The following is a 17,503-nucleotide window of genomic DNA, read 5'->3' as shown; positions in this document are numbered from 1 at the left end:
ATTCCCAAATTCTTGAGTTTGCTTCCAGTCTGCAGTCAGTCTCCCCTCCTCTCTGACACCGAAATACCATCATGCCACTTCTCTGTTCACATTTCTTTACCGGCTTCCTATTCCTTAACTGAGGATGAAATTCAAGCCCTGAGTATGATTTATGAGGTCCCTTTATTGTTTGCTCTTTGCCTCCCCCTGTTGCCTCATGTGGTGCCATAAACATTCCTTATAAGTGACACACGGGTCTTCGTACATCTCACATTCGGTTATGACTCTGCCTTTGCTTATATAGTATCCTGGGTCATTGGTGTTTTCCTTCTTTCCCTCCCCATATACACAAGTACCTTATAAACTCTTGTTCTTTCTCCGAATGCCCGGCTAACGTGCAGTCATTCCCCCTCATCATGAATTCTTCGGTGTACCTCTTTCTGTTTTCATTGTACATCCTAAGTTATACTTGTCTCTGGACAGTGTAATTGTTTTTGTCTTTCTCTTCCTAGAGTAAAACCCCTTTACAGGTAGGGACTTATATTTTCATCTCTTTATTCCTAGAGGCTAGCACATGGCTTGGTACTTGGTAAACACTCACTAAATATTTGAAAGAGGAATGAATCTCCCTTTTTGTAACATGAATATTTTTATTTGTAAGAAGATATAGAGTAGAATGTGGTATGTCCTATTTAGTAGATAATGTTACAAATTCTGAAATGATCATTGCTAAATGTTCATTGAGCTACTAGTTTTATATAACCCACTAGGGAACAAAACGTAGCTAACAGCTTGAATCATTAGATAACGTGGCTACATGAGTTGTAAGATTTGGGTGTATTTTGCAGATCAAGGATCTGGATTTTGTGTAACTGGTAAAATTGAAGCTGGCTATATCCAGACCGGTGACCGACTCCTAGCAATGCCTCCTAATGAAACTTGTACTGCAAAAGGTATTCCTCTGCAAGATTCTTTTGCTGAAAACCTTTAAGTTGAGACAGCAGATTTTTAAAAGTAGTTTAGTTATTAACTCCTAAGTAAATAACCTCTTAGTGAAATTGTAACTGACTGTCAAAATGATACTAACTGTTGAAGATAAAAATGTGAAAACATTAAACGATTTTTTCTGTTGTGACTATGTGTGTATAAATGTACACAGAACATTCTAACTGTGGTAGCATTTCTTTTTTTTTTTTTTTTTTCCTGACACTGATTCTAAAAGCCTGGTTAGGATCTAACCAGATGTATAGACACCTGACAGATACATTGAAAATAGTATTCAGCAGCAGAAATTAAATTTAACCCCATCCTGGCACTAAACAGTCAGTAACTAGTTGTTTTGAAATTTGTATTTCAGAATTACTATCAGTTAACAGTTTAATCATGCTTATACCAAAAAAAAAATTGTTTTTTGCAGAAAGACCTAAGAAAATAAGATGCAAATGCAGAGAATCCTAATGTTAAAAAGAGAAATTGAGCCTAACGTGCCAGAATTACTGCTTTCCCACGTGTAATATATGACCTTTCACACTGACCAATAACTGTTTCTATTTTCTAATCTTTTGATCTTACAAGTGTACTTGTTGTTCTGAATTCTGCTTAAAAGTTTATAATTCTGTACTTAATCTAGTTTCCAGCTAAGCCTCCAACTTCAACATAGACCTGACATTCTGATTTATACTTCAAAGTAACAATTTATAACAATTTTAAATTACAGTATACTGAGAATGTTAAAAGTTGTTAAATTTCAGTACTTTTCTCTATTACTCTTATTATAGTTTATATCCAGAGTTGTACCTGACTGGATGATAAATTTGAATGTACATTTTTAACAATTAATTTGCTTACTTCAAAAGCAGTTTTCTTAGAGTCTAAGAAATTAATGAATATCTGTTTAGGTAACAATTTAGAACAAATTTAAAGATGAATAGGGGAATGAAAGCCAAAGTTATTTCCATTTTGCTTTTTTCTTTCTGCTGGTTTAGGGATCATGAAAATTCTATTTAGATGACAAGTAATGCACGCTTTTTTAAAAAGAATCATTTTCCATTGATCTATTATTTGCAAGTTCAGATCTCTTACTGTTTTTTAAAGTGATCAAGAGCAACAACACTTTTGAAATACTAATTTCTTTGTAGGTTAATGAGCTTTTTTGAGACAGGAAGTTTTAAAATAATCAATAGACATGAATTAAAACTAAAACCATGGTCCTAAAATTATCATGGACCTTACAGACTGGCTCTTTTGTGACCTCCAGAATCATAATTTACATCTGTAAGTCCCACATTCTTTCCCTCTCTTCTTCCTGTCCCTTCCCCACCAGAAAAACTCTAATCACTTATCTTTAATCTTAAAGGAAAGCTGTATAAGAAGTACCTGAGATCATACCCTACTCCTTGATGGCTACTCTTGTAACCCAACTTGGAGGTTCTCAGTCCTCAATTTCTTTTCTTTTTTTGGGGGGGGGAATTTTTATTTATTTTTGAGAGAGAGACAGAGTGTGAGCAAGGGAGGGCCAGAGAGAGTAGGAGACACAGAATCCAGAGCAGGCTCCAGGCTCTGAGCTGTCAGCACAGAGTTTGATGCAGGGCTCAAACTCAGGAACTGTGGGAATCATGACCTGAGCTGACGTCAGGTGCTTAACTGACTGAACCACCCAGGCGCCCCTCAGTCCTCAATTTCTAACTCCGTTGCTTTTGCTTGATTTACTTAATTGTTCAGTGCACCCTTCTATCTCAACAATTCTATCACTAACCAGTAACATCTCCTAAAAAGAGAGAAGTGACTAAATCTGCTACCAAGAAATGGAAATTCTAAATTGTGTTTTCATTTTATTAACGCATCGAGTTTTTGGAGTGTTAAAAAAGTACTACTTTGTGTGATGTCTGTCTCATGAAGAAGGTCCTTAAGAAGATGAGTATCATATATAGGACAGTGTAACATATTTGGAGGGAGAAAATCAGATTATAGATTGCCTCTACAAAATTTTATATTGCTAATTAAAATTCTAGTATGAGAGCTCTTCAAAATCCTAAACTAAAGGCAATCTTTGTTGTAAGTGGCCAGTTCCTGCCTTCAGTTCCACATTTCATAACAAAAATCAGATATGATCACTTTAAGTTTACATTAAAAAAAAAAACATTTTTTTTTAATGTTTGTTTATTTTTGAGACAGAGACAGAGCATGAACGGGGGAGGGTCAGAGAGAGAGGGAGACACAGAATCCCAAGCAGGCTCCAGGCTCTGAGCTGTCAGCACAGAGCCCGGTGCGGGGCTCAAACTCATGGACCATGATACCATGACCTGAGCTGAAGTCGGACACTTAACCGACTGAGCCACCCAGGTGCCCCCCCACCTTTTTAAAAAAATTTTTTTGGGGCGCCTGGGTGGCGCAGTCGGTTAAGCGTCCGACTTCAACCAGGTCACGATCTCGCGGTCCGTGAGTTCGAGCCCCGCGTCAGGCTCTGGGCTGATGGCTCAGAGCCTGGAGCCTGTTTCCGATTCTGTGTCTCCCTCTCTCCCTGCCCCTCCCCCGTTCATTCTCTGTCTCTCTCTGTCCCAAAAATAAATAAACGTTGAAAAAAAAAATTAAAAAAAAAAAATTTTTAATAAGTTTACATTTAAAAACTAAAGTAGTTGAAAATTTAACAAACATTCCTTAATATTGTAATTGTTAAGTTTTTGGACTCAAGAACCTCTTTGATGCCTTGATAAAAGTTATGGCTCCTCCTAGACTAATGCAGGTATATACATACATAAAATTTCAAATAAAACTCTAGGTTGTCTCAGAGCTTTTAAAGTTCTCTTTGCACTCATAAAAAGTCTAAAAGAAAGTTAAGAGTTTCTTAAGTGTATGCTACATGGGAAAAAAATAGTATTTTGAGAAAGATATGGGTGAGTTATCATTTACTAAAAACATGTCCATCAAGAACTGTTTCACAGTGGTTGGCCTATGCACTGTCTTCATCAAAAGGTTCAAGTTCTAGTGGAACGGAACTTACTATTAGCCCATTAATTTGCCCCATAGAATCAGAAAATATGAGATACCTTTTCATAGCTTTTGAATAAGGTAGTGGAGTAATGCCCTTTGTAATTGTTCTCCAGGATTATCCCTAGGTAATAAAGGTGTATAGCAACACCTGGGATCAGTTTTAAATTAAATTTCCTTACACTTTTCTTATAACCAGTTAGCATTGTGGATCTCTCTCTCTTTCTGGGAAGCATTTCTTTTGAGCCAGGAATAGTGAAGGGGCCTGTCAAGAGTACCATCTGACTGAGCACTGATGCCCTAAGGGTTACTGGACACCTCCCCTAGTCCCATATTTTATGTTATTAAGTGATTTGAACTGCATTATTATGCCCGCATCTATTAATATAAGAGAACTATTTGAACGGGGGCATGTTTAATAGCTGTATAAATGAGTTATAAAATGAGTTGTATAAATGAGTTTTAAAACCTTGATTAAATAAGCAGAAATCAGCCTTTTTTGGACAAATACAAGTCACTTTATGTTTAGGGTGGTGTTCTAGAAGAGTCAAGTCTAGAGGAAGTGTGTTTTCCTCAACGCTCACAGTTACACTTCTCATTCTCAATCTATTCATATTGAAAATGATGAGTAGTGACTGATGAGGCATAAATCAGCCAAGCTCTCTTGGTTGTTATGGTTTGATATTGAGGTGTTTCACTGTATGCTTTGGTTCTTACTCATTTCCAGGAATCACTCTGCATGATGAACCTGTTGATTGGGCGGCGGCAGGTGATCATGTTAGTCTTACGCTGGTTGGCATGGATATCATCAAGATCAAGTGAGTGAGAAAATGAGTTTAAGCGACCCTTATTTTGGATGTAGGACCTCAAAACATAGATCTTGCAACTCACCTACCGAACTGAAAGAATGAATATTAATTTCGAATTTCATTTGGCCAAAAATAGGCACTTGTAGAAATGTAAAAATGATGAGCAAAATCTGCTTAAAACTGAAATTAATACATGTCAGCACGTGTACTCAACACGTTCTTTGAGTGAAAGCTGTAACGTATGAAAATGGTGGAAGGTTAATAATGGTATAAGCTTTGCCTTAACCCAGAAGGGAGTATTTAGAAAAGTCCCCAATTTACTTGATTGTTTTATTTGTAAATGGTTTTAGAGATACTCCTATTTGATGTGTATTTATTTGTTCTTCAAGTACCTTCTCTCCCCCCTCCCCCCCACCCCGTCTCTGTTTTTTTTCTGTTACAGTGTTGGCTGCATATTCTGTGGCCCCAAAGAACCCATTAAAGCTTGCACTCGTTTCAGAGCTCGGATCCTCATCTTTAATATTGAAATTCCTATCACTAAAGGATTTCCTGTAAGTTTCAAAATGTTTGTTATTGTTTTTATACATTCAAAGTAACTTCATCTTAAAAAGTGTAACTTACTTTACAAGCGAGAATGCTATCATAGTTATTTTCAACTAACCTCTTACTACCCTAATCCAGAAAAACATGAAATTAGACTTTGAAAGTCATTTGTATTTTTTCATTTTGGTCCTTGAGTCTGACGATTTTTTCAGTGAGGCATTAAAAAGAAATTTTGTAATCAACAGGATACAAAGTAAGGATAATAGTAAAATTCATTTAGGGAAAATGGTTGATGTTTTTTACTGTGTTCTACAGGCTACCTGACTAATCTTAGATTATGTCTTTCTGTTCTGGCTTTAATATGCTTATTTATAGTGTTTCTGATTATAAAAGTAATACATTATTATAGAAAACTTTGGAAAACACACACATAAAAGATAAGAATACTCTGTAATTGCATACTACATAAATATCTCGACACTTTACATTTAGTGTATTTTTATGTGTGCGTGTTGTCCACCCATTGGTATTTATGAATACGTTCTGGGGATGCTTGACACAGGGTTAACTTTAATTGGGCCGAAGCAACACATTTAGACCCTGCAGGCTGTGAGGTTTGTTTGTAGGTTATCATTTACCAGCATCATCTGAACATGCACATTTAATGGGAAGGAGAGGAGTTTTTATACTCTAATATTACTTGGCCAGAAGATACACTGCCTGTGCATTGCATGGGTTTCTTCTTTTATGTGTAATTTTTTTTCAGATGTTTGGGGCCATCCTGTGTTTAGAGTTTGATACTTTGCTTTTGCCACTTAACAGATGAAGTTTTTCTTATTAGACTTTTTTTTTTCTTTCTTGGTCAGCTTATATAGTACAGATTTGGATGACAATAAAATATTTAGTGGAATTAAATGGCTTGCCTTTGAAAATATAAACAGATCATTTTCAGCATTTAATGCATCTTTGAAATAAAAATAAGACAGTAGTAGTAATTGACCTTTAAGCTCAGTTTAGTTAGTGATCATGTTTTAGAGGTTGGGAATAAATTTATTTAGCTTATTTAAATTCATTTTATACTTACACACCTTTGAAATAACCATGCACTTTGATTATAACTCTTTGTAATTATTTCTATGTAAATTTGGTCATATAAAAAATATAAGATACTGTTCAAGAATTTTAGTTTTAATCATATACCATTTCTCCCAAATGCTAAAAAAAGACTAAAATTGTTTCTCCAAAATAGTTGTTCTAGTTGAAAATATTTAATTTTTAAATATTCAGAATTCTTCTTTAACAGGCAAGAAACTGTAGCTTAATTGCTGTGAATGAACGGCACTCGTTCTTAGAAAGCAGTATGTCCAGTGGGGAGAAACTGGAGAGGTTGGTTACGGCGTGTTTTTACTCATGCAGCAATAATTTTTGCCATTGGAGAGGTAGAGAGGTCAAGAGGTCAGTAGTTACTTTGAATAGTAATACTGTCTTCCTGTCTACTGTAGTTTTTTAAAAATAAGTATGAATTGAAAGTTTGTCCGTGTTCCTTTATGAAATTACACCGCGTATATTGATTCACGAATACGAGGATGAAATTTGTTTCAGAATAAAACAGTCGTGTTTTGTCATTTAATCTGCCCCTTGTGGGAAGGAACCTTCAGTTTTTGTTTGTTGGTTTGTTTTGTTTTTAAACCGAGAAAAGGCTTCCCAAGCAATTAAAATTTTGCTATTTGGGGACTCATTTCTTAACACTACATGAAGTATTTGTGTCTCTTAGTTTGTATGGTAAACTCTATTTAAGAAGAAAAATAGAAGAATGGGTTAGACTTTAACTAAACTTATGCTTTTTTACTGTAAAATATTTTATAACATAAAATTTACCATTTTAATCGTTTTTAAGTGTACAGTTTAGTGGCATTTAGTACACTCAGCGTTTTTGTGCGACCGTCAACACAACACCATCCATCACCGCAACTTTTTCCTCACCCCCTACTGAACCTCTGTATCCTCTAAACAAAAACTCCCTGTTACTCCTTCCCTTTTTCCCTTGGCAACCGCTATTCTACTTTCTTTCTTTATGAATTTGCCTATCTTACGTCCCTCATAAGTGGAATCATACGGTTTTGTCCTTTTGTGTCTGACTTACTTCATTTAGCATAATGTTTTCAGAGTTCATCAGTATTGTAGCACATGTCAGAATTTCATTTCTTTTTAAGGTTGAATAGTATGTGTATGCCATGTATCGTTTATCCGTTCATCCGTTGATGGACCTTGGGGTTGTTTCCATCTTTTGGTGATTGCGAATAATGCTTCCTTGAACATTGGCATACAAGTATCTGTTTGACCCCCCCCCTTTTTTTTTTCTTCAGTCTTTTTGAGTGCGTACCTAAGAGTGGAATTGCTGGATCATGTGGTAATTCTGTGTTTAACTTTTTGAAGAACCGCCAGACTATTTTTCATAGTAGCCGCACCATTTTATGCTCTTTCTAGCAGTGTGCAAGTGGTCTCTTTTCTCCACTTCCTCACCAACACTTGGTAGTGTGTGTGTGTAAGGGGCGGGGGGCGGTGTGGGTGATTTTTTTAAGCTTCTTTATTTTGAGAGAGAGAATCCAAACAGGCTCTGTGTGCCGTCTGCTCAAAGCCTGATGTGGGGCTTGAACTCACAAACCATGAGATCATGACCTGAGCCAAAAATCAAGAGTAGGATGCTTTTAACTGATAGGCAAACTAATGGTTGTGAAGTGAGTGGTATTTCGTTGTGGTTTTGATTTGCATTTCCCCTAATAATGGTTAGTGATGTTGAGTATCTTTTCAGTACTTTATGTATTTTGGATATTAATCCCTTGTTAGATATGTGATTTGCAGATATTGTCTTCCATTCTGTGGGCTGTCGTTTTAATCTCTTAATAATGCTGTTTGATGTACAACAGTTTTTAATTTTGATGAGGTCCCATTTATCTTTTGTTGCCGATACTTCTGGTGTCATATATAAGAAATCATTGCCAGATTCAACATCAAGGAAACTTCCCTCTCTGTTTTCTTCTATGAGTTTCATAGTTTTCATTCTTTTGTTTGGGTCTTTGATCCATTTTGAATTAATTTTTGTACATGGGTAAAGTAAGGCTTCATCTTCGTTCTTTTGCATGTGGATTACCCAGTTTTCCCAGCACCATTTGTTGTAAGGACTGTCCTTTCCCTATTGAGTGGTCTTAGCTTTCTTGTTGTAAACTAATGGACCATATATGCCTTGATAGTTTTAAAATATAGGTCACCTGGAAGTGTAAGGAAAATGATAATTTGACTTACTTTACCACCTAACAGATTATGTAGCTCATTACAGTTTTATAAAACACTACATAATTTTATTTTCACAACCCCACATGAAGTAGAGTCCCAACCCTTATCTGAAACTCTTCAAGCTAGTGTGTTTCAGAGTTCAGAAATATTCAGATTATAGAAAGGTGATATGATGCATGCATGTTATGTAAAACCCCTAACAGATGATGGGGCAACACCCTGTAATCAAACATACTAGTAATTCTGCATCACAGCTTGTTAATGCTAAGTAGAATAAATAAGGACTGTAAATTGCCTTACTTCAAGTCCTCTTTTGCTACTTAAGTGGGTTATAGCAGAATCAGGAACAACTTAGGTTTTCAGTCTTTTGGATTTTTGAATTGCAGATAAGATCGTAGACTTGTGTTAGTGTTGTCTGCACTTACAGGTGAGGAATTGGAGACTTGGGTGTGGTGACTGTCCGAATAATGAGTGATTAAGCCAGGACTCATAGTCAGTACTTTTCACTTTGAGATCCTTTTCCTTTTACATTATGCTGCATACTGGTTTGAATTATAGATGACTTGGGTTATATGTAATATGAACTAAATGTTAATATAATATACAATTACTTTCCACTTACTTGGCATGTAGATTTTTTCACTCATGTTCCACAAGGTTTTTTTTTGTTTTTGTTTTTGTTTTGTTTTCCTGAGCTACTACCTGTAAGATACTATGGACATAAAACACACAACACACACACACACACACACACACACACACACACACACACACACACACTGTACCCCAAACTGCTACGATCCATTCATCTACCTCATTGGGTGGAACCCATACACAGCTCACAGAAGTTAGAAGAAACTTAAGTAGGTTCGTGTGCTTCTGTTCTTTCAAATTTGGCGAGCCTTGGATGGAGACTGGTATTGATTTCTTAGTCACACCTGAGCCAAGTAATGGGCTTTCTGCTTATTTACCTGTTTGTTGCAAAAGAAATGTTTCTTAGATTTGTAGAACTACATTTACGTTACACGTTGGTGCCTTTTGACCCCTGACCGTGTTGGATACACAAATGTAACTTTACCATGTGTTGTGGAAGGTTTTTTCCCCTGGTAAGAGTTGGTCATTAAATTTTTCTGGAATGTTTCCAGTTTATAATGGTCACATGCCATTGATAAAAAAACAAAACAAAACAAAAACTAATTTGCCTTTGTAGAATAATGGAGGTTCGGTTGTGCCTTTAAAAAAAACAAAGAAACAAAACCACATGACTGATTTCTTCTTCCATGTGTTGTAGGTGTTCTTATTCCTTCATTCTTACATTTATTTCATAAATACTTAGTGCTGGTTAAATGTCTGGTACTGGTATACATAGTTCCTTGTCTCACAGAGTTTATATTTACATGGGATGACAGACACTTAAAACAGCAGCTACAATAAAAGTGAGAGGTTATGTCGTGAGATTAGGGGACCCAGAGGAAGGTGTCTAGCTCAGACTAGAGGTCAGGCTTCTTGCAGGAGGGGATGCATCACGCTAAGAGGGTTGGAGTAGCATGAGTAGGAGTTAGCCCAGTGAGGCTGCACAGGTGGAAGCTGTGTTCTAGCCAGAGGCATCACGTGTGCAAAAGCCTAAAGCTTACAAAGGGCGTGGTACATGTAGGGAGTAGAAGCTCTGTATGCCTGGAAAGGAGAATGGAAGAGGCGATGGAGAGAGATGAGGCTGGAGAAGTGAGGGTCACGTTGAGAAGGGCCTTGTGCCTAGTAGTGGAGTTAAAGTTTCCATGGTTTTAAAAAGCAAGGGTGTATCGTTAAGTTTATCTTTTGGAAGATCAGTCTGGTAGATTTAAGAAGACTGGCTAAGGGAGGGACAAGAGTGGTGGCAGAGAGACAGGAAGGAGCCTGCACTTTAATTCAGATGAGAGAGGATTGTCCTGGACTGAGGGCAGCATTGTCCTGGGGAGAGAAGTAGACAGAATGAACAAAGTGCTGGTTGAAAGACTTGGGTTTTTAGAAAGTTACAGAGTCCAGGATTGTGCATCCATGAGTCCCCCTTGTATTTCTCTTTTCTGAATGTGCTGTCCAGCCAAGAAGTTCCATAGTAGAAGTGTCAGTGTTTTTTCAAGCAAACAGCATAAAATGGTCAGACCACTTAAACCTTGCCAGCTTTGCCACTTGCTGAGTATTTGGTCTTCCCAGTATACCCAACTATAGACATATTGCGCATTTAGTGCTTGTTATTTGAATGAGGATAGCCAGTGTAACTTTTACTCTAGTTGATCCCAGCATATAAAATTCACCTCTGAGGGGCGCCTGGGTGGCCCATTCGGTTGAGCGTCCAGCTTCGGCTCAGGTCATGATCTCACAGCTCGTGAGTTCGAGCCCCGTGTCGGGCTCTGTGCTGACAGCTCGGAGCCTGGAGCCTGCTTTGGATTCTGTGTCTCCCTCTGTCTCTGCCCCTAACCCACTTTCATTCTGTCTGTGTCTCTCTCAAAAATAAACATACATTAAAAAAAAAATTAAAATTCACCTCTGAAACATATCACCATGGCTACATTAAGTTGCTTAACCTTTTTGATATTAAACTTCCTTACATATAAAACACGAACAATAGCTAAAATTTAAGATCATCAATTAACTGAATATTCACCACTTCAAAATAACATTATCTGATTTTTCTCATTGATAAGGAACCTGAGGCTGGAGGTGTTGGGGATAAAGGGCTTTAAAAGGACTTGCCCCATATCACACACTTGGAAAAGTGTAGAGTCAGGCCTGAGTTCAAAGACTGTCTAATAAAGTCCTATATAATATTTTATTCTCATTATCCAACAATGAATACATTAACTACTGCTGAATATCACATGATCCCCCTTCCCTCATTTTTGTGATGGAACAGTTTGCATTTGATGAACATCTATACCAGGCACTGTCTCTGATCTTGTTCAGTTCTCATCACGACCCTGTAAGGAAGGTTGTCTGATCTACTAAGGTTCGTTAAGTTAGTGGAGGAGAGACTCAAACTGGCTCCTGTGACCTTTTTCCCTTAGTAAGTGAAGGAACACCCTGATCGGAATGGTAGGACTTAGGAAGCAGCTGGAGACCCCGAAAGCTTCCGGCAGGAGTGCCGAGTGCATTCATATGATGGAATGTGACACCAGGATAAACAGCCGCGGGTGCACGGTAAAGAGTGTTTTGACAGGACCATTTTTTGTTTCAGGTGCTGTTACACTACCAGACTGTCAGTGAGCCTGCCGTTATTAAACGATTGATTAGCGTCTTAAACAAAAGCACGGGTGAAGTCACAAAGAAGAAGCCAAAGTGAGTATTTTAAAATTTAGCAAAGGGGTGCCTGGGTGGCTCGGGCGGTTGGGCATCCGGCTTTGGCTCAGGTCATGATCTCACTGTCCGTGGGTTCAAGCCCTGCCTTGAGCTCTATGCTGACAGCTCAGAGCCTGGAGCCTCCTTCGGATTCTGTGTCTCCCTCTGTCTCTGCCCCTCCCCTGCTCAAGCTCTGTCTCTGTCTCTCTCAAAAATAAATAAACATTTAAAAAAAATTAAAATTTAGCAAATTTTTTACTGATTAATTCATTGTGATAGTATTTCTCTTTGTGATAAATGAAACCTAAATCTAATTTTACTTGTTCCAGAAATCTTTCTTTGCACAGACTAGATTAAAATAAACACAGACCATATATTTAAGCTTCCGTCTAGGTATGAGTGCCACTAGATATAATTTCTGTTATGGATGGTGGCAGTGGGGTGTGGATTGTGAATAAAGATGTTAATGTAAGTTTGCATATATGTGTCAAGCCCTGGGTACTGATGATGTAAAAATAAAGGCACTTAAAAAAGTCAGTTCTACATTTTAAAGAATGAATTTCAATTATGCCTAGCCGCCAGTTCCAGATTACACCTGAGTGTTGCTCTTAACTTTCTTGTCACCTCCTTAATGAGAAGCATTCCATACTTTCAGAATACTCCAGGCAAAAAGTATATTGCATACCCTGTAGCTTCTAGTTTTTTTTCCCACCCAGAATTTTTCTTTCTGTTCAGAATCCACGTGGAGCTTTAAGCTGAGGTGATCACCACCATGTTGTTTCCCTCTTGATTATCATTAATATCCAGGCCTCAGTGGGGACAATTCCCTTTGGCCGGGACAAGGTTGGGATTTTTCAAAGGAAGTGCTTCCTGAGAACCTTAAGTTTTTTACCCTAATTCAACTAAAGGCTAACTAACCACAGTTTGGCTTGGCTGCTTTAGCTTTGGGGTTTTCCTCGTTTCAACCCTATGGGGAATCCCACCCAAAATCCCCTTTTTTTCAGTCTTTGGGTGTTCCTCCTCATTCGTACCTGGGTAAGAGGCCCAGAGGTGGCTAGTGGGCTAATAGGTAGGGTGCAAGTGGAAGTGAGTCTTCACTCTGCTCTATACCCATGCCCGTTTCTCCATTAGTTAGGAAGAAAGAGTTACTTAATCTCTCTTTCGAAGATAGTTCCTTAATAGTTCTTTTTATTTTTTTTTAAGATGGATTTTAAAAATGTATTGAAATATGGTTGACATGCAATGTTATGTTAGTTTCAGGTGTACAGCATAGTGATTTGACAGTTCTGTGCATTATTCAGTGCTCACCACAGTATGTGTAGTCACTGATACTTCTTCAGGTTTAACCTGGGTCTTTAAAGTCCGTGATGCCATAATGTCCTGAGAAGTGTAAATAATGGCGAACATTTCTGAAGGACCGCTATTTCCTAGGCTCTCTCGGGACTGCTTTCACATGGTTTATATTCTCAGCAACCTTACGAAGCACGTACGATTTCCCCCATTTTTCAGATAAGGAAGCTGAGGTTTAGAGAAGTTATATAACATGTTCAAGTTCACAGAGCTAGCAAGGGGGCAGAGCCAGGAATTTAACCTAGTCAGCTGGTTCACATAAATTATAGTATTTTTGGCAGGATCCATGTTGTTTGACCCACACAAGTGATTGGGAGAATTCTCAATCTAAAATTGACTCATCACATCTAATTCTGAATTTTCCCCTCCCTGCTTCTGCTCCCTGCTCAGTGATTCTGGGTTCTAGTATATTCTCATATTAATTTCCCTGGCACCTAATTTGTAGCCTTTCTCTTACTTTATACCAGCGCCATTTGGTCTTTCCTTCCTTTCCACCGCTGGCAAATTACAGACTTGATTGCTTCATATGGATGGAATCAAGCTTTCTAGAAACAACATTAAGTACAAATTATGAATATATTAGATACTCTCCTTTCTAAGGAATTGGACTTTGGACTGAAATTGTCCAAGCCAATTTTTGGGAATTTTGGAATACTTTTTTAAAAACTTTTTTGGCTTATTCTGTCTCTGAACTAATCTTCCAGAAGGAGAGTTTATAATTGCTGTTTTTTTTCTAGAACACATCAAAATTAAATTAGAGAATGTTATCAAAATTAAATTAGAGAACGTTTTCAAAATGCCCCCTTTTGGGATCTACTCTTGCTGTAAGTTTGGGAGGGCCCATTGCATGAGGATTTTTGTTTATATTTGTATGGAACTGCTTATATGAAGGCTCCTGCCCCACCCCGTTCGTTTCCTACAGACATCATACGATGGAAAAATCTTATGTGATTTTATTTTGAACGCTTGTTAAAGAATTACTATTCCTGTGTGAGAAAAGAGAGAGGAGGGAAGGAAAGAGAGAGGTTTAGAATAGTCTATTGGCACTAGGAGATTTTGTCGTCTTTATACATAACTTCCTAACACTTCGTCCCCCCAATTAGAATTTTATATTATGTTCCTCTTTTAAAATGAAAATTCTTTACTTTCTTTATTAGATATTGAACCTCTCAGTTGCATGAGGGAATGAAGGGAAGGCTTTGGTGGAGGGTCCTTGAGCATTTTAGGTTATAGGGTCCTTCAAGAGCTGTATTTGGAAGATTGGTAAAAAATACACACACACACACACACACACACACACACACGTATATAAAATGTAGCTAATATTTCTTAAATCTAGAATTATTCCTCTCATTTCTTTCAACTGACCCAGAAAAATTCAAAGGTATATATTTTCATTTTAAAAACTTTTTCTTTTTAAGTTTTTGAAAGTTGATCAAATGTGAAATATACATTTTTTGGTTTGTTACTGCATTATTCACCTCTGCGGGATATCCGTGTCGTCCCCGCTCCCCCTTTTCTGACAGATTGTTGACCAAAGGCCAGAACGCCTTGGTGGAGCTGCAGACGCAACGGCCGGTGGCGCTGGAGCTGTACAAAGACTTTAAGGAGCTGGGGAGGTTCATGCTGCGCTACGGCGGCTCCACCATTGCCGCGGGCGTGGTCACCGAGGTACCGTGAGGCTGGTTACCTGTCGTGGCGTCTCTTCTTTACCTGCTTTGTGAGAATGCTCACTGAGACTTTATGGCTTAAGGGGAACACAGTTATGGTACTAGAACAAGATTTTAAAATTTATGTTAAAGTCTTTTTACATGATGGCAAGAAAACGTGTGGTTTTAGAACTTTTCACAGTGAGACTTCCAAACTGTCTTCCCCATGAGTGATATTCCTCAAAATTAAGGTAACTTTTGGGACGCCTGGGGTTGGCTCAGTCGGTTCAGTGTCCAATTCTTGATTTTGGCTCACGTCATGATCCCAGGGTTCATAAGATCGAGTCCCCACATGGGGCTCTGCACCGGCATCACGGAGCCTGCTTGGGATTCTCTCTCTCCCTCTGTCTCTGCCCTTCCCTTGCTTACACATGCTCTCTCTCTGTCTCTCTGTCTCAAAAATAAATAAACATTTATTAAAAATTAAAGTAAATTCGGGGCACCTGGGTGGCTCAGTGGATTAAACATCTGACTTTGGCTGAGGTCACGATCTCACTGTTTGTGAGTTTGAGCCCCGCGTTGGGTCTTTGCTAACACCTCAGAGCCTGGAGCCTGCTTCAGATTCTTTGTCTCCCCCCATCTCTGCCCCCCTCCTACTCCTTCACTGTCTCTCAAAAAAATAAATGTTAAAAAAATTTTTTTTAATTAAATTTGTTGAAAAATAGATTTGAAACTATGCAATCCAAATTATGAGAATACAGACTTTAAGAGTCCAGTGAATTTGGGGGAAGTGATTTCATTTAATAGAAGAGCCATCATTATTGTTTTTTCTTTAAATAACTGGTTCTCAGTGTTCTTTGAAATGATCCATTCAGAAAGTTCAATTAATGTTAATGAAAGGGACCTATTGTATAATGTAAGGTGCAGTTGAGTTTTGGAGAAAATAGCCAGAAGTGGACCAGAGAACTTCAGTAATTTAAATGTTCTTCCACACAATCATGATTGATGTAAATCTTAGGAATATTATTTTTTTAAAGGGAACTTCATTATTTCATTTGATCGTTTTCCGCATGAAAGTTATTCACTTCATCGAACGGAGTGTCTGCTTTGAACATGGGGCTTTATGTTGCATCCAAATCCAGTTATACTTGCATCCCGCAAAAGGCTTTGGAGTCCAGCTGCCCAAGTTTGTTACTACCCCACTGACTCCTAGCAGCACAAGCACATTTCTCCTTCAGTTTATTCACCTGTAAAAATGGGGTACAGGAACCTACCTCCCAGCGTCGTGAAGTGAAGGTCTACACAAAACACTTGGCACCGTAATTGGCATTCAGTAAATGTTATCTAATGCACTGTCAGCAACGTGACACGTAATCCATCAAAGCATTCTTTCTAAAAGAGCATTCTAGAAATAAGACACAGTGTCTTGTGGAACATAATGGAGAGATTGTAGTAAATCTCAGAAATAGCATGACTGGGGAAGGGGAAAAGTTGCAGGAAAAAAGAAAAGTTTCATCTTGATATAATGATTATTTCACTGTCATTTTCCTTTTGTTATTGTTCTTAATATGTGAATGAATAAATTATAGCGCCTTTTTTTGTTTTTTTCTTTTACAGATAAAAGAATGATGGGTCAGAATTTCTACCATGTTTCCAAATGCAGTGAAATAGCTAACGTCTGTTTTAAAGAATCCAGTTCAGTTAAAGGAACAATGTGCAATTGATATTTTTTTAAATGAGAGAGAAACTTAAAATGATATAATCAACTACAAAGAAGTATTAATCAGCACTCCTGCGAAAATTTCAAGTTGCCAAATGGCAAAGAAAGGCTAATATTGCACTTTCATTTAAGAAAACAACTTTCCCTTTGAAATGTTAGTGTATGGATTTACTTTGCTGAGGTTTATGGAAACTATCAGAAATATGTATTAGAAGACGTTCAGTCATCATGAAATGAACTCTACTTCCAGCCAAACCACAAAATGTTTACAGTGTTCTCTTTTGATTTTCAACTCTCCTGCGCACATTTTGATGGAAAATAAACTAAATTGGTTGTTAAGGTAGTTAATATTTGACCTGAGCAATTTTTTTTTTAGTTAACTCTAAGAAAAGATTTGCTGAAAGTTATAAAAGAGGTATTTTGTGTTGAGCATAAGAATGTTCTTCCTCCAACAATGAACTTTTGAAAGCTTGGTTTGGAATTAGTGGAACTGTACCTGTAGGTAACCAAGAGATTATTTAAGGTGTAAAGCCAGCTAATAAATTGCGTTAGTTTGAGCATAACAGCAGATCGTGTTTTGTTTCTTAGAGTCTGTTTATGAGGTTCTCTACCACTCTTGCTAAAAATGACTTGGGGATTTTATGGGATCTTTTTCACCTAAGTTTCCCGACTCACATGAATTCCTTTTTTTTTTTTTTTCCCTAACAGATTAAATTTCAACTCCTCCATTTCTAACCATAAATTTATTTCTCCTGTTTTCTATTTTAGAATTACATACATGATGACTTTATCTTGCATACTTTATAGACTGTAAGCCCCCTGTGAGTAAAGTCATGTTTTTCTTTAAAGTTGCAACAGTA

At 37.6% G+C, this 17,503-nt stretch overlaps 1 protein-coding gene and 1 long non-coding RNA gene across 4 annotated transcripts in view; both read left to right on the top strand.

Moving 5' to 3' along the window:
* Window positions 1-17,206, top strand: part of HBS1L (HBS1 like translational GTPase) — an 87,562-nt gene extending 70,356 nt beyond the window's left edge. For all 3 annotated transcript variants that reach the window (XM_086707923.1, XM_086707924.1, XM_086707925.1), the window contains 6 exons: window positions 828-932; window positions 4,694-4,784; window positions 5,218-5,326; window positions 11,824-11,924; window positions 14,801-14,945; window positions 16,541-17,206. In XM_086707923.1, coding sequence (XP_086564049.1) covers window positions 828-932; window positions 4,694-4,784; window positions 5,218-5,326; window positions 11,824-11,924; window positions 14,801-14,945; window positions 16,541-16,552 — 563 coding nt within the window. In that variant the 3' untranslated portion in view covers window positions 16,553-17,206. The remainder of the gene's footprint in view (window positions 1-827; window positions 933-4,693; window positions 4,785-5,217; window positions 5,327-11,823; window positions 11,925-14,800; window positions 14,946-16,540) is intronic.
* On the top strand, window positions 5,333-10,000 carry LOC147581229 (uncharacterized). The gene is made up of 2 exons (XR_015251560.1): window positions 5,333-7,100; window positions 9,461-10,000. It is a non-coding gene; the product is annotated as an uncharacterized LOC147581229 (long non-coding RNA).
* Window positions 17,207-17,503: the final 297 nt, after the last annotated feature.

The sequence above is a fragment of the Puma concolor genome, chromosome B2, assembly GCF_028749965.1.
Source record: "Puma concolor isolate L17-30 chromosome B2, mPumCon1.1.hap2, whole genome shotgun sequence".
NCBI classification, from domain to species: Eukaryota; Metazoa; Chordata; class Mammalia; order Carnivora; family Felidae; genus Puma; species Puma concolor.
The sequence above is the reverse complement of the archived record's forward strand: the minus strand, read 5'-3'. Positions and strand labels throughout refer to the sequence as shown.